Here is a 19,434-nt window from a genome sequence, read left to right on the forward strand (position 1 = left end):
ACACATGTCCCGTCAATCCCTGGCAAACACCAGTGTGGGATTCTTTTTTTTTTTTTTTTTTACTTTTTGGCTGCAGATTCCAGATGTTAACAATATCCTGGACTCGTCTTACTCCGCAGAAAGTAATACTAGAAGGCAGGAGGACTTGAACTAAAAGGGGCAAACATCTGTATGCAGTTCTTAGATTTAAATTTAAAAAAAAAAAAGCCCTGGGAGTTATTTCACCTACAATGGTTTCTACCTCCATCCATACTTTCTTCTCATTAAAGTAGCGTAAAAGAAAATATACCAAAGACAGATTTCTCCAAAGGAATAAATTGTGCTTGCTGAGATCTGCAGTCTTGCCTTTTTATTCCCATATTAAGACTACAAACTCAAACTGCTCTATGATGACTGCAGAATATAACCCAATGTCCACAGAATCATCTGCTCATCATACCGTAAAATGCAATGAAATTTAATGGCTACCATTTCCTTTAAATGAAAAAAAAATAAAAATACAACTTACACTTAGTTTAGATTGGTTTGTAAGTTGTGTGCATTATTTGGCAATATACATGACTAGAAATGCTTTAGGTCCCTAAATCCCTGGCCATGCTCTGTGTGGTAAGAAATCCTAGCGGCGTATGTCATAAGGAAAAGGGATTGGCGCAAATGAGCTTGAGTTCAGGGAGAAAGGAGATCACAGGCATGGCAATGGATGTGCTGCTTTACTGTAAGAAATGTCTTTGCAAGCAGGCGTCTGCGAAAATTTCCGCATTTTCGTAGAACGTTGAACACTGGCTCAGAGTGCTTGACAACAAGCTTCTCTAATGCTACTCACTTGGAGGTGGAGGCAGGGCATTCATATTTGGCTTTATGTCGGGCGGGAATGGTGGCTTGACATCTTGGCTGGGCGACAGGTATGGAGGAATACTGCTTCCTGGAGTCATCGGCGGGGTAGGATTCCCTGGGACAGGTGAGTGAGGATAGTTTGCCACAGGCACAGGCCTGGAAGGCTGCAAGAAACAATGAAACTGATTTAAAATTCTTAAACATATTTACAGGGCAACACAGGATAGCCTCAAACACTGATGGCAAACAAAGCTAGCACAGCTGGCATTCACACCTCAGCATCATTTCTCCAGAAAGATAGGGTAAAGACAAGGCAAGAGGAAAGGAGCCACAGTAAGCAAAGAATGTTGATACTGAGGTACCAGCTATCAAGTGACAGCAATCAGTAATTTTAATGAGAAACTACATATTATTCTCAGTCATAAGAGGGGCACATTTTTAATAGCTCCACATGGTTAGCAATGCACACAGGTGCTTTTAGCTCAGGTGCATTGCAGTTAATCTTCAGAGTAAAATCTCACACATCCTTTCCCTTTGCTTAAAGTAGCCGCCTGCTTTGCACCTGCTGTAGGTGTGTGAGCTATGTGCCACCTCTTTGCAACCCAACCCAAGGTACACGCAACCATGCACACTTTTAGCCGGATACAGGAGGCAATTTTCAGGCGAGTCAGTTTTAACTTGGGTAAATCACTCTTTATCCAGGTAAATGACTCTGAAAACTGACCTCCACATGTAACCTTTTTTGTTATTTTTAGAGGAGAGTTTTCATACAGCTAGTGATGACTGCAGGCCTGCAAGCCGATTTTCTTAAGGAAACGTCCTGCGGGGACTCCCTCTGAAGACTTGGGCTGGGGCAGGGGAAGTCCACGCTTTGCACCTGCTTCAAAATGAAATCCCTGCACAAACTTTCCCCTCTCGCAATCTAAGAGCATGTGCTGTGATTCAGTGCGTTCATACGTTTATCCACAGTAAGGGGGGGTTTCACTCAGGCAAACACATATTTTAAATATTGCTGTCCCCACCCCCCCGAAGCTTGGAACCATTTACAAACTCCAGAAGAGTCTGCTAACAGATTATTTTCAATAATCCTTGTTCTTCCTATGCAAAATATCCTAAGTAGAAATAATAATGTGTGTTTTATACTAAAACCTGCAACAGGGGACTAATGGACAGAAGCTAGAGGTGTAATTTTGGGGAGGATGTCATTAGTTGAGTGTTAAAATTGTGCCCTGAAATTCAGAGCAGTTTAACCTTCAAGCTAATTTTTTTTTTTTTTTTACTCTCAATGCACTTAGCAAATGGTAGGCTAAAGCATTGGGAGTTTAAAAAAAAAAAATACACACGAACCAGAAAATGTGTGCAAAGAAAAGGCTCAGCACATAGAAAGACACGATTTATGTGCATCAATTGCATTTTATGCACAGAAAACAATCTCGTTGTGCACAAAGCATGTTCTCTAGGTATAAAATACCAACTACAGGTCCCAGCACAAGGGCTCTGGCTTCTGCCCATAGGACTAACACTGGGACTGGAAAGCAGACATACAGATTTAATCCTGCTTTGAAAATTCAGGCTAAGGTTTGTGGGTACGGTGTTTGGAAAGATACTGCTGTATTTGGTACACATTTAATTTATGGATGGTGTTAACCTGCTTCTGAACTCTCCGCTGTATCTTAATTTCTTGATTTTAAACGTAAGAGTTTAGCTCTGGTGGCAGACAGCCAGGGTGCTGATAAGTCTTTCCTTTACTCTGGGCTGCTGTTTGCCTTGACTTTACAGTCGCTGACTTGTCGTCTACGACAGTGTCTCATTTAATGCTTCCCGGGGTCTGACAGTCTGCAGTCATTTGGTACCGAGCAAGAAAGGTGCTGTGGGGTTGAGAGAGTCCCCCCTTGTACCTTTGCTAACGTTAGTCTAATCGCATCAATAACGTCAACGAGCCACTAACCTGGGAATCAGGAGTGCCAAAGTCACTCCACAGACAGGGACTTCTAAAGGTGGCATGCAGGAGCCAAGCCGGCAATGGTACATGATGTCATATTTTTGTACTTAGAAGGATCTCTATCTGCCTACTTGTGGGTGACAGCCTGTGCAAAAATTCCCCCCACAAAAAGGCTCCACTTCCAATCTATACAGCAGCATTTTACAAGTATATGCGGAGAGTTGCAATACTCAGGATCTGACTTCATTTGTTAAATTATTCATTTTTTAAATCACTTATGCAGTTTCCCCTGATAGCTCTGAAAAAGCTAGTCACAAATGGCACCACACGTGCAGCATGGACCCTTTGGATATCAGGAGCATGGGTCACACCATTTGCAAATTGCAACATGCATACCACAAGAGTAGTTCTCAGCACCAAAGAGCAGCTCATAAAATCTTCAAAAATAGTGATGTAGAAATTTTCCATCCATTCCCTATGTAACTTCCGCAGGTTGAACGACCTTTCCCCCCCCCCCCCCCCCACTGTCGACAAAAAATAACAGATACTTATCCTTCTGCACCAGCATAATGCAGTACATGTCCTTGACTGGGCACAGCATCTCCCTTGACTTGACAAATCTGTCTTTATACTTTCCTATTACTTCAGTGCTCAGAATCAGGCAAAACAGTGTTCATTAATCATCTCCGCGCAAGGCCCAGAAGCAGCTTGCAGGAGCACATGCCTGCCTCGCGAAGCTGCGACTCTCCTTGACCAAACTCTGACACTGAATGACGTCAACCGATTAGCATCCTAAAGTCTTCAAGCTGTGGCCCAGGGGAGCTACAAATGGGGTAACCTTCACTAAACTCTGCCCCCCCCCCTTCTGCATAGCTTAACCCACTTAAAGCAGCACACCATCGTGGCTGAAAGGCTCTAGATGCAGAAAAAAATGCTACTGAGCAAGTGTGAAGAAGCATGGCCCCCAAATCCCTGGTGTGAATTCTCGCTGCCTCGACAAGGGGCCTCATTCAGAAAAGATTTTTCCCATAAGCACAGACTAGGGCCTAGGAACCTGCCACCCCAGGGGCTCAATGCCTTGTGCATCACCAGTAACATTCAGAGAGATAACTGTCCTTTATTTATGGAATTGCAACTTTAGGCAGATGGCAGCAAGCAGCAAACCAGAAAACAGCCCTGGACTATTTCCAGTTTTTAACAGCAAAGGGTGAAAAGGGGAGTTGGAAAGCTGGGTTGCACCTTGTGAAATACAGATTTACCTTCTTTAAAAACAAATTGTTTATTATTTTAGCAGAACTTGCTTAACAATTCATGCACAGTTTTCTTTTTTCCCTCCACTCAGAGAAGGAACAGGTGGGTTGGGAGACACAGGGAGTAGAGTTGCAAGACCTTAGTCTTTTACCCTGTAGGTTTGTCTTGATTAAGTTGCAAGCTCTACTGAGCAGATACTATCTCTCATGTTTTTGTACAGTGCTGTGTATGTTGAGTAGCACTACAGAAGTATGTAGTAGTAGTAGTAGTAGTAGTAGTAGTAGTGAGGTAGAATAGAAGTGGTTTGGGGCTGGAAGGCATTGGCAGCTGGGATAAGAGGGTGTGATGGGGGGAGGGGGGCTCAGAGCCATTAGCCGGAGATGTCTGAGGCTTGGAGGTTTCACGGCTGTGGGTAAAGGGGTAGGAGAGGGATTGATTCAGAGCTGCCCCTAGGGTGGAAGCATGTGAAGGTGGCAACCACAGGCTGCTTTCAGTTTTTGCCTGTGTGTTTTGTGGCTATGCCTCACTTCCACACACGCTCAATGGTTATTTTAATAATAGATGTTTGGAAAGACTCTGGGCAACTTGTTATAGGAGAAGAAAAAAAGTAGAGGTACCACAAATACCACAGAAGAACAAGCAAGGTAAAACAGTGGTAAATGATTTGAATAAATGTAGCAACAAATCTGAAGACTTCTATAACTAATGGGAAATGCAATGTAATACAAGAGAATTACAAGAAATATAAAGACTTTTGAAAGGGACAGTCATAAATCCTGTACATAAGAGCAAATTTTGTATGCACTAAGGAAATTATGATTTTTTTTAATATAACTCTGCTGCTTATTGAAGATTTCCCCATGAATCAGACATATGCAGAACGTTTCAGGTTATGAGACCACATCAGCAACACACTTTAAAATAAACCATTTCATTTTAGAAGATAGTTTTTACTATGCTGCATGCTCTAATAGTGTTGTAAGAACATTTGAAACCATTCAAAAACATAGGACGGAAAAAAGGAAGCCTTAAGTCTGATATCCAGTGCACTGCTTTTCTAAGAAAAAAAAAAGTGAAAGAGCAAAAAGGCTGTTTTTGTTTTATTAATGCCTTTATAGCAAGGTTGCTTAACTGTAAACAGGGTTCTTTGTAAACAAAATTAATTAACCTTAATATGTGGGTGATGTCACCTGATAGCACAGACACAGACCCAGCTTTCAGAGCTCAGTAAAAAGACGTTACTGAGCATGCACGGGAGTGTCTGCATGTACATGTTGCCTCGTGAGCCCTCTGAGTCTCTTTCAGAGATTAAGCTTTAGCAGTGCAGTCGACTCTGCAGGAAACAAGCAGATACTATGTATGGCCTAGTGTTCCTGTCCCTGGGTTTGTCTTACTTTCTCTACACTGATAACATACAGTTTTTCATCCCTTGTGTGCAGCATGGTTGCTTCCCACATCTGATTTTTCAAAAATGCATGCCTACCATAAGTAAGAATTCCCTAGTTTTAAACATCTCAAAGATGACTCCACTGTATGTGGGTAAAACTGTTATTTAATGGTTTGGCAACAGTAGTTTATGATCATGTTAATCTTCCCATTGTGTTTGAAGCCAGAAATCTAGGGGAAATTATTGATTTGCAGCTTACTATGAAAGTGCATATTAAAAATGTAGTGAGAACAGAGTTTTATAAGCTCATAGGTCTTTAAACAACTTTTTGTCTCATAGGTCCTTCAGAATGATATTACAAGCCCTATTTTATGCACAGCTTGACTACTGTAATAGTTTGTATGTTGGTTTGCCAAAGAATCAAACCCGTGCATTACAGATGGTGCAAAATGCTGCTGCTGGGCTACTGATGAGCAGTAGACTTTCTGATCATATTATCCTTATTTTATCAAGGCTTCGCTGGCTGCCAATAAAATGGTGTTCTCTATTCAAATTTCTAGTTATCCATAAATTGTTAGCAGACAAACCATGTACCTTAGGTAGAAAATTGCATTTTTAACGTTCCCACCAGAACTCTACAATCAAATGGAGAACATTTGTTAGTAATTCCTGAAACACACAAGCAGCGCATGTACGTGCTTTTTCTTATGCAGGACCTTCTCTCTGGAGCACTTTTTTTTTTTTGCACAGCAAATACTCAGGATTTGAAAGCTTTAAAGAAAAAAGCTGAAGGCATTCTATTTTGGCAAGTAATTTAAATAATGTTTTAGCCTGTTACGATGTTATATTTTTTAAATGTCTTATATTTGTGTTTTTGTATATGTTGTATATATGATTTTCAACTGTATACATGTAATCCACTCTGAACTATATAATGGAAGTAGCGGGATATAAAAAGCAATTAAATAAATAAATAAATCCTGCTAAGGAGAACTTGTTTTTGCAATCAACAAGAAAGCATGAGTTAGCTATAACATATGGAGAGTCCCAAGCTGAGTGTTGCATTGCAGACTAATACTTAAAGGGCAACCTAGCCACACCGTGGAGAGTTGACTACTGGGTAAACTGGCTGCGCAGAACTGCTTGTCCAATGTTACTATCTTCTCCGGACATTCTCTCCAAACGGTAGTGGGACATGAAGGTGTGAACAGGCAACCAGGAAGCAGCTATCAAATGTCTTCAGTAGAAGCTGCCCTGAGATGAACCACTGAAGTTACCATAGCTCTCACTCAATGACTTTTGACATAATCTGCAAATCAACCAGCATATAACAAGCACGCTACAATCTGTTAGCCCATTAGATAGAATTTGGCTGGCAACTGCCCGTCCCATTGTATTGGGATCAAGGGACAAGAACAGTTAAGATGGTGAGGTTGAGCTCTATTTAAATAAAATGCAAGCCCTCTCTCGCATCCCAAAGAATGAAGACCCCATTGTCCTTTGTACACATGCAGTCTTGGAAAGAAGGTTGGCAGCAGTCTTATTCAATAAAGATGTTTCCATAAGCACAGAATAGGGCAAAGGGACTTTCCCCCTAATGCTCAATGCCTTCTGATCATTAGCATCATTCTTTATTTATGCACTTACAACCTTTGGTCAGATGGCAGCAAACAACAAACTAGAAGAAACAGCCTGGGACCATTTCATCTAGTTCCTATTTCACCAGGGGTAGGGGTCTTGCCAGATGAATCTGATCAATGTCTACGATTGGATGACCAGGGAGTTGGCTCAAGTGAGAATGCTAGATGTAGTATGCTTGGATTTCAGTAAGGCCTTTGACACAACCCTGCATAGGTGACTTGTAAATAAATTGAATGCCCTTGGTATGGGTCCTAAAGTGACTGAATGAGTAAGAAACTGGTTGTCTTGGAGATGACAAGGGGTAATGGTAAATGCAGTTCACTCTGAGGAGAGGGGCGTTACTAGCAGAGTACCACAAGGATCAGTTCTTGGATTTATCAATGTTTTCACAAGCAACACTGCAGAAGAATTGTCTGTAAATGTTTGTCTTTTTGTGAATGATACCAAAATCTCCAACAGGATAGAGAGCCAGGAAGGTATGGGAGACACGAGGAGGGATCTAGAAAATCCTGAGGAACGACAGAGAGCAGTGATTCCCAACCTGGGGTCTGTGAGACCATTCCAGGGGGCTCCTCCAGAAGGAATACAAGAAAGAGAAAAGCGGCTGGCTGCTGCTACTCATGATTAGTTGAGCTACTGTCACAGACCAGGAGAGTGAGAGTAAGGCCTATTATGGCCCTGAGAATTTCACCCCACAGTTGCTGCAGACCAGAAAGTGCCTCAAACCACACGGGAGAAGAAAGGGACTGATTGCAGCCCTCAAGAGCCATAAACCTCACTGCTGCACTTTGTGAGGATGTGTGGGGGAAGAGAGGGGGCTGATTTTGGCCTCTGCTGCACACTGAAGAAAGCAGAGGAAAGCTGGGCTGAGTGGTGGGAAACATTTCCCACCACTTCCACGCACTCTGCCACTGGCCTGGACAGAGAGAGAGAAAAGGGAAGAGCTGCACCAGAAAAGTGAATAGAATGGCTGAAAGGAAGAAAGGAGGAAATGGACTGGGGTGACAGTATTAGGGGAAAGAAAGAATAGAGAAGGAATGATACAGGAAAGAAGGAAGAAATGGAGTATAACGAGGGACACAGGAATCCACGACTGACCTGGTTAAGGGGAGTGAGAATGGATGGCAGCATTTCAGGGCAGAGAAGGAGAGGACCCCCGGGAATCATGCTGGTCAGAGGAAGGGATAGAGGACCACCAATGATCAATAAGGGGAAAGGACATGACAACAGCTAGATGTGGACGTGACATTAAACTCACAAGTTATTTAGGGGGGCACACAGACAGACAGACAGAGATCTCATTAGCCTTCTTCCCATTGAAAAGCAGGCTATTATTTTGCTTTTTCTAAAATCTAAATTATTTTGTGTCTGTCATTTTCTCTATGCGTTTGTAAAAATCATAAAAGAAAATAAAATATAAAAGAAAAGCAGGCTAAAAGGGGGTCAATTTTCAGGGAGAGTAAGTTTCAAAACTCTTTATGTGGGTAAACACCTGTTTACCCACATAAAAAGGCCCTTTTGAAAATTACGAATCCCTGCCACGGAGGGTAAATGTGAACAGCATGCAGCTTTTTAAGTGCGGGGTTGGGGAGTGGGGGGGAGGAGCAGGGCTAGGTTGGTGGAGCGAAAGTACATGCAGGAATTTAATTTGGAAATCCCTGTGGATGCTTTCACGCATGTACTTTGCACCTTCTTCAAAGCAGATGAAAAGTAAACAGGAACAAAAGTACTTGCTTTCCCCCGCCAGCCTGAGTTTTCAAAAGGAATCTCTGTGTGCAGCTTCCCTTTGAAAATGAGATTGTGGGTCTGCGGGTACCAGTGCTGATTTTCGGATGGGTCATACCAACTTGGAACTCTTTTGAACTTGCTTTCTTTTGTTATGGGATGCAAAAATTGAAGAGAAGTGAGGGTCTGTGAAACGTTTTGAAAGTGAAAAGGGGTCCGGTTTCCCTGAAAACTTGGGAATCCCTGGTCTAGAGTCTGGCACCTAAGGTTTAATGCTATAAAATGCAGAGTCATGCATTTGGGCTGCAAAACCCCAAGGAAGTGGTGCAGCATGAGACAAAATTCTTCTAAGCACAACAGAGGAGCAGGATCTGGGAGTGATTCATCTGATCATCTTAAGATGGCCAAGCAGGTGGCTAAGGTGACAGCAAAAACCAGAATGATGCTTGGGTGCACGGGAGAAGAATAGTCAGCAGGAAACAAGAGGTGATATTGCCTATGTATAAGTCCTTGGTGAGATCTCATTTGGACTACTGCATACAAATTCTGGAGACCTCACCTTCAAAAGGATATAAACAGGATGGAGTCTGTCCAGAGGGTGGCTGCCAAGATGGTCAGTGGTCTTCATTGTAAAGTATATGAGGACAGACAAAGATCTAAACAGGGATACTCTAGAGGAAAGGTGGATTAGTGGAGATATGATCGAGATATTTAAATACTTTCAAGATTTCTACGCAAAAGGAGTGGGCTTCTTTCAACAGAAAGAAGGCACTAGAATTAAGGGGTCATGGGATGAGGCTGAAAGGGGATAGACTCAGTTATAATCTAAGGAAGTACTTTTTACAGAGAGGGTAGTGGATGCATGGAACAATCTCCTTGTGGAGATGGTGGAAATAAGGATAGTATCTCAATTCAAGAAAGCACGGGACAAACACAGAGAATCTCTGGGGAGTGGTAGGGATTGTAAAGCTGAGTAGTATATGTGGATGGGCAGACTAGATAGGCTGTATGTTCTTTACCTGCCATCACCAAACTATGTTTCAATAGCTTGGTTAGAGTGGAATGGAGATACCACGTTTGGAAGGAACTTCACAGAACCACCCTATTGTGAAAAAACTGCAGGTATGGATAATATTAAACCATGACCTGAAATGTGCTTACGCTCTGTGCCGAAGTGATGACCATGAAGAACAGCACTTTCCAGATGAGAAATCTAATGTCCACAGACTTGAGAGGTTCGAAGGGAGGTTTCATGAGCTTGGACTATATTGAGGATCCAAGGCACCGGAAGTTTATTAACCAGAGGTTTGGAATGCCACAGACCTTTCATGAGTGGAGAGAGATCAGAGTACCTTCTACCTGCTGATATATATCAATAGCCCTCAGATGAATCTTGAACGAAGAGATGCTTAGGCCTGAGGACAATGAAAAAACAGGTACTGAAGTTCCGCAGGCCACAGGAGAAGGGATCCAAGCTGACATTTGTCACACTATGTCAAGAACCTCTTCCATTTGAAACTGTAGGATTTTTTGTTTGAAGGTTTTCTGATAGAAATCAGCATATCCTCCACTTCCTTGGGAAGGAATAAGGAGCAGACTAATATGTGTTCAACATACAAGTTGTGAAGGCCAGCCAGATCCAGATTAAAAAAACCCCAAAAAACAGCTCAGTGCCATGAAAGATGAAGTCGCCTGCGCTGATTAAAGTATCTCCCACCTTGTAATATATGAGATATGCACTATTAGTGCAGAGCCCTGAACTAACAGTGCATTTCTTTCCTTCAGGCCTGAGAGAGATGGCCCTGAAGAGGATCTGTTAAGGACTTGAAACTGCTGACCAGGTCCTTCTTAGCCATTGGCTTTTCCATGCTTTTTGTTTTGTAGAAATTAAAATGGTTTGTTTGAGAGGCTGCCGAGGCAGTGGCAAAAAAACAGAATCGGTAGCTTGGACAAAGAAAAAACGGGAAGCTCATGAGGCAGTGTGTACATGGGGGTATTCCTGCACATGCTCAGTGAGGTCTTTACTGAGGTCTGATTGTTGGGTGTTTCGGTGCTGAAGTATGTCATCATCCACATGTTATGGTTAATTCATGCCTACTCGTGGAGGGAGAAATGTATTGTCCCTCCATTGTTTAATATTGTAACACATTTGAGACATTGTCTTTTCATTGGACACTGTTTCATATACAATCAGCCTGTGTGGGACGCCCTCTCCCTCAGCCCCAGCTGAGAGAGAGGGCAGGAATGGCTGGATTGCTGCCTCTGGATGCCTCCTGTTCTGCCAGTTTCATTTGGAATTGTGCAGGGCACTGCTGTCAAACAGGTTCGGATCAAAAGCAGTAGAGGTGTGGCCTTTGCAGATAAGCAGTACTTCTCTCCAACTCTTCCTACCAATGGTGGGGACAGGGGAGAAGATCAAAGAGTGGATCTCCTGCCCCCCCCCCCCACCTCCCCCGCTGGCCTTTGTCGAGGTGTTACTACACATACTCATATCATTTACCAACTTTTTGTTTGCATTGCTTATTAAAATTGTTCATGTGAATGCTTTTAGAAGCCTAAAATCTGTAAAATGATGGACTTACCTTATAATACTGTCCCATATTGACCGATGGAGGAGGGTACTGCCCTGTGCTCTGCTGACCTGGCATTCTCTGACCAGGATAGTTTGGAGATGTAAGGGGCCTCGTAGGGTTGGGGGTTGGATACTGACCAGGCTGGCTAGGAAACTGGCTATTTGGTCCATACTGCTGGCTTCCATAATTGGGCTATTACAAAAGAGATTAAGGAAAAAGAATATTCGTAGTTACCACTAAGTTTACAGAGCTAGTTCTAGCAATCAGTGCCACCATTTTATAAACAGCAAAACTTTCAGATTAAACATATCTTTTTGCAGTCACAAAATTATTTTAGATGTACATACAATAGACGCAATGGAACAACGTGATTGGTTGAGAGTTAACAGGAATCACATAACTGTAGCACCACAATTATAGTGGTATAAAATCAGAAACTTAAAATGTTCATTCAGCCAAGGATCTCAGGGCTTGAAAAACCTATTGGAATCTTGCAATGATGAAAGAAAATACAAACTGAGAATTTTCAGAAACCTTAAAAACTATTTCTTCAGGATAAAATTAAAATTACAATCAAAATAAGGGTTATTAGCTGCCCCTGATTTTTCTTAAAAAAAAAAAAAAATCCCCAAAACTTGTGCTAGCTTCCATTAGAGTTCCAGTTCAATCAGAACTGGCCTCTCTTGGCCTACAGTGCCATGAGACCTTCTTGCTCATGTATTTCGCTCTATATCAAGAGTAGCCAATTCTAGTCCTTAAGAGCTACAAACAGGCCTAATTTTCAGGATATTCACAATGAATATGCATGAGGTAGATTTGAAGGCACTGCCTCCCTTTATACAAATGTATCTCATGCATATATTTTATATCCACCTCTCAACTCGGTCACTGCAGTGACAATCCTCAGCTGGGGCCACATAATAGGGCTTTCTGGAACCCTAAAATTGTAAGTACTAAGTCTGGCCACCAGGTGTCACTGCTGCATGATCCTTCCAGGAACTATGAATACTATCCATGTACCATCCAGGTCAGCCTGGGATGCAGATTCCTGACATGGGCATCAAGCTCAGGTATTCCATACGGCAGCATGGGTTTGCCACTGAGCCACCAGGCTGGCTCTCTTTTCACAATTTAAACTCGGGTTTGCTTGCAGGATAAGGGCTGATAAGGAACTTTTCTCTGGACTTGTGTGTGCCATTTTTCTGCCAACTGGACTCATGCCTCCCCATACTTCCCCCATCCACCTTTCCCCCCCCACCCTCTGATATTTATTTATTTATTTAAAATATTTCTATACCGGCCTTCATGATGATATGTCCAAGACCTGCAGGTTTTCTCACATGGGAGACTTGAACCCAAGTATCCTGGACGACAATACATAGAGCTAAAGCCAAAGTAAAGAACTGAATAATAATTCTGTATGCCTAGTGAATTATCTTACACAATTATCTAGATTATTTCTGCTATAGGAAAAGATTCCAATTTTTTATCTAGGAGTGTATCAGTCACATCAGAAGGCAGAAATCCTGAATCAGTTAGTCTGTAAAGTCCAACTAAATGATAGCAAACCTCAAGTAAACAGAGACCAGAAGCTTTACCACATCCCCTTTTAAACAGCATCTTATTAATTATAGGAAAGCGACATGAAGCATTCTTTGAGTGTTTTGGTAAAAAAATGAAGGACTCTGTGGCGCAGTGCGGTCCATTGCCCACCGAACATTTATTTACATCACACCAAGATGCTTTCAGCTTCAGAACAGTTTTTCAACATTTTCATAAGTTTCAAAGACTTTTATAAATCACAACTGAGTCAGAACACGCAACATCCAAGATGATTCACCTATCGTGTCTGATCACAGATCATTGTGTGCGATGCCATCAGTGATGCTTGCCAACATGACAGTTTCAATGAATTACCAGGAGAGTGACTTTTCATTTTTAACAGCAAAACTGTAAGACGTCCAAATCAATCAATTAAATTGGGAATTACTGATACTTGAAACGTATGATCAGAAAGCTGTCTCCAGAAATCAGTGGGCTTTTATTTTGACAAGCCATTTAAGAAGCCAATACAGAAAACCTTATACAACATGTGTCCAAGTCAAACTTTGGAATACATGACAATATGTCACCAGGCGCCAAGGCTTCATGTGCCAGAAAAGGCTAAATTAGCTGGTTAGAGTGGGCAGTGCTGCCATTTCTACATAAGAAAGGCCATACTGGGTCAAATCAATGATCCACTGAACACAGTATTCTCTCTGACAGTGGCCAATTCGGGATGCTTGGAAGACGTTCCCAATAGATCCTAATGGGGATAATCATTCACTCCAGCGGCAAAAGGCTGCATTCCCCAACACTAGCTGGCTAATGGCTGTTAAAGGATCTATCTGCCAGAAACATTTTCAAACCATTTTTTAAAATTCAGCTGTACTATTGGCCTTGACCACATTCACTGGCAACAAATTTCATTCCTTCTTTACATGCTGACTGAAAATATTTTTCTAAATTTGCTTTAACTCTGCCATTAGTTTCATGATGTATCCCCTAGCTCCAGTACCATTTGAAAGGGAAAATAACTGTTCCTTAATTAACTTGTTCCACATGACTCATGATTTCCTAAACTCCTATCATAGCTTTCCTCAGTCATCTCCTCTCCAATCTGAGGATCCCCTAACCTGTCAAGCACGTCTTTATATAGGAGCTGGCTGATATTCTTTATTGTTTTTCTTGCCTCTCTCAACATTTTTTCCAGTTCTGCTGTTTCTATTTATGAGAAGTGGTGAGCATAACTGCACATAGTACTCAAGCTATGTCACGCTGTGGATTGATATTCTCAGTTTCATGCTCTATTTCTTTCTGAATAATTCTTAACATTTGATTTGATTTTTGATTACTGTTGCACACTGAGCTGCAAATTTCAATATACTGTCCACAGTGACTCCAAGATCCTTTACCTGAGTGGTATCTCTCAATGTGAAACTCAACATTGCCTACCTATATAGTTGGGATTATTTTTCCTTGAGTGCATCACTTTGCACTTGTACACATTAAATTTCATCTACCATTCAGATGCTCAATTCCCCAGTTTTACAAGGTCTTCCTACAATTCCTCTCAGTCTGTTTGTGTTTTAAACTACTTTGAATAACTGTTATCTGTAAATTTGTTCACATCGCCAATTGTTCCTTTAGCCAGATCATTAATGAATGTTAAACACTTGTCCCAGTGCAGATCCATGGGGCACTATTCACCTTTCTCCATTGGGAAAAAAAAAAAGACCATTTCCCCTTACTTGGTTTCTTATCCTTTAACCAGTTACCAATCCAAAACATGACAATGCCTCCTATCCTATGACTTTTTAATTTCCTCAGGAGTTTCTTATGAGGGAATTCATCAAATGGTTTCTGAAATCCAGACATTCTACAGCTTATTCATTTATAAACTTGAAGAATTCTAGTAGATGAGTAACCAATGACCTATTTGCTAAATCCATGCTGGCTTTTCCCCAATAAGCCACATTTATCCTTATGGCCAGTTATTCTGTTCTTGACCATTGTTTCTACCACTGGGCCCAGCAGCAATGGCAGGCTCACTGGTTTGCAGTTTACACCTGAAGCCCTTTTAAAATTCTTATATTTTAATTACTGATGGCTAGCATCCCAAATACCTACTCTGCATATTGGTGCATCAAAAAGCTTAAATAATGTCCCCTGTGAATTATTAGTGGTGATCAGTTAGTAACAAGCATGGTCAATGTTACATTAATATTTTATTATGAGATACTGCTGTCAAATGCCAGTTAAAAGATCTATAGCACTTGTGATTCTCAAAACAAGAGGGCTTGCATGCTTGTGTTTGTGAATATAAAGTGAAATTATCATAATCAACTACAGATATATTTTGATTATTTTAAGTAATAGTTCTCATCGCTTTGAATGGTGATGAACAAGGTAACTGTGCAGAGGATAAGTGATATATTCAGAGGAGAAAGTGTGGATAATAGATATTGAGAACAATTACCTTCCAGAAAAGCCCAGAGCACAGGGGGCAATTTAAACAACTCAATTAAGCTAAAAGGGTCTGTTGTATATGTTCTTGGGAGTGTATCACTAGTGTGACATAACATCACCACATCAGTACATTTGCTCATTGTTCCAATGTGCAGTTTATAGTCAATTAAAAAGTGTGCCTGATTCTTAAAACCACAGTCACTGATATAACACAAATTACTTCCATTCAATTCCAAACATTTCAATTCATTTGGCCCAATTTATTTTCAGTTTTAGTTTTATTTCCTGCTTATGTATTTCATGAATACTCATGGCTTGCTACAGTAACCAATCAGAATATGGGATGATTTATCCAATATTACATTTACAACTTGTGATGCTATTTGCAACAGCTTCCTGCAATACCAATGCCTGTTGGTAGTAATTGATACTATGCATTGATATCAGCCATAAAAAGGCAGAGAAGCAAAACTTTAGTAGTGAAACCAGTCAGCAGGAAAAAGGAAATGATAAATGTTTGTACAGGTCATTGGTAAGGCCTTACCTGGAGACTGTGTTCAGTTCTGGAGGCTATTTCTCAAAAAGAACAGAGACCAAAATAGAAATGGCCCTGAGAAAGGCAACAAAAAATGGTGTGGGGTCTGCACCAGAAGACTCGAGGACATAAATATGTTTGCCTTAAAGGAGAGGAGAGATGGGAGGATAGGATACAGACTTTTAAATGCCTCATAGGTATTAATAATGCACAAGGATCTTTTATGAATTATCAATGGAAAGGAAACAATATAACTAGGAGTCATAATATGAAACTGCAAGAGGGTAGATACAGGAAATATCTTCTCACAGACAGAGGTACATTTTAAGACCCGCGTATGTTATAAAATTGGCTGTGTGTGCATACATGTGCGCTCAATTCTATACAGAGGCGCACATGTGCATGCAAATGCCGCATCTACCGCATAAGTGGGGGGAATTTTATAAGGAGTGCGCGCCGAGGTCACTTACCCTTTTACGAGTTCATCCCCAGTTCGCCCACTGTATGGATATAGGCCTTCCTAATCCCTCTCGTTTTAAAGGCCCCCCCCTCTCCCCTGTTAGAACATGACCATTAAATCCCTACTGACTAGCCGTGATTTTTTTTTTTGGACTTACACGCCAGCAATAGCAGAAGTAAAGTTACACGGTGGGGACCCCCTGCGCACTTGTGCTCACAAGTATTTACGCGCACATCTCTTGGTCTTCCCCCAACACACCCACACCCCGCCCAGACCAGACCCCGCCCCACCCTTTTTCAACTTTTGGATTTATGTGCGTACCGGGTGATACGTGCATACGCGGGTGCATCTTAAAATCCATGCAATGCATGCTGGCCTGAGACATGTGAGTGTATCTCCCGGCTTTGGCACACATAGGGCTTTAAAAATCCACTAGAAAGGGTGGTGGATCCTTGGCATGCCCTCCCACAAGAAGTGGTGAAGTCCACAACAGTACTGGTCTTCAAAAGGGGGGATCCCTAGTGGTTAGAGTAGGCTTCCCAAACTTTTAGCCAACGTGGCCCCATTTTAACACTTGAAAATTCACAAGAACCGAGACAATGACCAAAATAAATTAGGAGGGTGGTGGTCCCTTTTCAACAATCACTCCACTATCACCCTCCTCACACTCCAATTGATCTTCTCTCTCAACCTCTATTTTCTCCAGCCAATCCTCTCTCAACCTTCAACCCTTCTCAACTTCACGCAGCTGATATCCCTTATCCCCAAGCCCTTCTTTTATAAACCCCCAACAGATCCTATTATCTCCTCCCTCTCATCACCTCCTCACTTTCAACCTCATTCCCTCTCATACCTCCCACACACATTCACATTTCTCCCAGCTGATCCCCCTTACACATCCCCAGTCAATTTTCTATCATACCCCCTCTCTCACCTCCACAGCCAACCCTCTCCCCAATACACTCCCTTCCTAGCTGATCAACCTTCTAAAACCTCCTGCCAGCTATCTAATCCTCAAACATCCGATACCTCCCTTTAAAAAGCCCCTCCTCCAAACATCCCCCTGACTAGGATCAGCAGCATTATCTGGGCCAATGTTGGATGTCAGCAGGTAGAAAGAGAGGGCAGGCTGATGGTAGAGGCAACCCTTTTTCTCTTGGATAGGTTCAGTGATGATTGAGGAGAACAGCAGTAATGGTAACCTTCACTGGCCCGTGCTCATTCAAGCCTTCTCCTCCCTTCACGGTTGGTTCCAAGCCAGACAGTGATCTGCCAGCAGCAGCATTTCATTTAGTAATGAAAGTCTGCATGGAACCTCTGAGCCAGTGCAAACTTACATGCACTGTTAACAGTCCCAATCTTTCCTTATGCAGGGCTTCTTGTTACCACAGAAACTCATATGAGGATGGAGCCACTTCAGGGTCTGAAAGTGTGCACGGACTCAGTACCTCAGTTGACTTTCACTACTAATGTAGCTGGTACTGGCACCTAAATAGCGCTGCCATTTAAGCCACTGGTGACCACAGCTGAAGGATTTGTGAACCCATGTGGCGTCATGATTCAGTTTGGGAAGGCCTGGACTCAAGGATAGAAACAAAGAACTGGGATACCCTGTGGAAAGTATTGGTGAGATTACCTGCACGGAGCAGCAGTTACAACCCAAAACAAATCAGGACAAGGATAACCTGCACATTGCAGAGTTACAATCCTAAACAGAACCTGCATGGAGGTAACCTGTGCACAGCAGCAATTACCCTCTAAACATTTGCTGGGCAGACTGGATGGCCCATTTTGGTCTTTATCTGCCATCATTTACTATGCTATATGTATCCACTGAAAACTGATCTGTTTTCAGTGGATAAATATTCAGATAATTACAATCAACAGAAGCTATTTGAATTAAAGCAATTTAATTATGTGTCCAAATCAAAATTATAATAAAATTCAATGGAGACTGGCATAACCTTCTACCCCTGGAGCTTGTTCTTTCAAAAATGGGGAAAGTGACAAATGTAAATGGGTAAGAGGAAACTTGCAATGTAATGAAAAGAAAATTATTACTTACCTGCTAATTTTCGTTCCTGTAGTACCATGGATCAGTCCAGACAGTGGGTTATGTCCCCAATCCAGCAGATGGAGTCAGCCCAAAGCTTCGAGGGGGCGTCACCATAAATACTACTACCCCCTCTGCAGGAGTTCAGTATCGAGTATATCAAAGCCCGAGTAAACCGAAACCCCCTGCTTGGATCAAGTTGAAAACAGGACGGCAACAATAAGCCGCTGAGAGATAACTGAGTAAACTGAAAAACCGACCCACCAACGGGTGGGCGGACACGAACATAGCGTGTCAACCTCCAAGGGAGTAAACAGTGACAGGGAAAACTGGAAACACGTAAGAACAAACAACAGCAGTAAGTGCACTACTGTAAATAGGAGACACAGCTGAACAGACTCAGCATCCACATACAGTCGAGCAGGAGTAGGCGCTAGGACCCAAATGCGGTGGGCGTCTGGACTGATCCATGGTACTACAGGAACGAAAATTAGCAGGTAAGTAATAATTTTCTTTTCCCTGTACGTACCTGGATCAGTCCAGACAGTGGGATGTACCCAAGCTTCCCTAACCCGGGTGGGATCCTGCGAGACCTGCTCGTAGGACCTGTTCGCCAAAATGTCCCTGGACGGACGAGGCGAGATGTAGTCTATAGTGTCTCGAGAACGTGTGCAACGATTTCCAGGTGGCCGCTCTACAGATTTCTTGCGAAGACACCGAGCGGCTCTCTGCCCAGGAGGCCGCCTGAGCGCGTGTCGAGTGTGCTACGATGCCGGGTGGGGGAGTCCGCCCCACCCCAATATAGGAGGCGGCAATGCCGGCCTTCAGCCATCTGGCAATGGTCGTCTTCGAAGCCTGAGATCCCTTGCGGGGACCGGACCAAAGGACGAAGAGATGGTCAGAAGTCCGGAAATCATTCGTAGCCTCCAGGTAGAGCCTCAGGGTGCGCTTGACGTCAAGGAGACGAAGAGATCGCGGCTCCGACGAAGAGAACGATGGAAGTACCACCGTCTGATTCACGTGGA

At 42.5% G+C, this 19,434-nt stretch overlaps 1 protein-coding gene across 13 annotated transcripts in view; it reads right to left on the reverse strand.

The window, feature by feature from the left end:
- Nucleotides 1–19,434, reverse strand: part of ZMIZ1 (zinc finger MIZ-type containing 1) — a 1,075,801-nt gene that overhangs the window by 112,704 nt on the left and 943,663 nt on the right. For all 13 annotated transcript variants that reach the window (XM_029609503.1, XM_029609504.1, XM_029609506.1 and 10 more), the window contains 2 exons: nt 11,363–11,545; nt 824–998 (listed from right to left, as the gene is read on the reverse strand). In XM_029609503.1, the coding sequence (XP_029465363.1) occupies nt 824–998; nt 11,363–11,545 (358 nt within the window). The remainder of the gene's footprint in view (nt 1–823; nt 999–11,362; nt 11,546–19,434) is intronic.

The sequence above is a fragment of the Rhinatrema bivittatum genome, chromosome 7, assembly GCF_901001135.1.
Source record: "Rhinatrema bivittatum chromosome 7, aRhiBiv1.1, whole genome shotgun sequence".
Classification (NCBI taxonomy): domain Eukaryota; kingdom Metazoa; phylum Chordata; class Amphibia; order Gymnophiona; family Rhinatrematidae; genus Rhinatrema; species Rhinatrema bivittatum.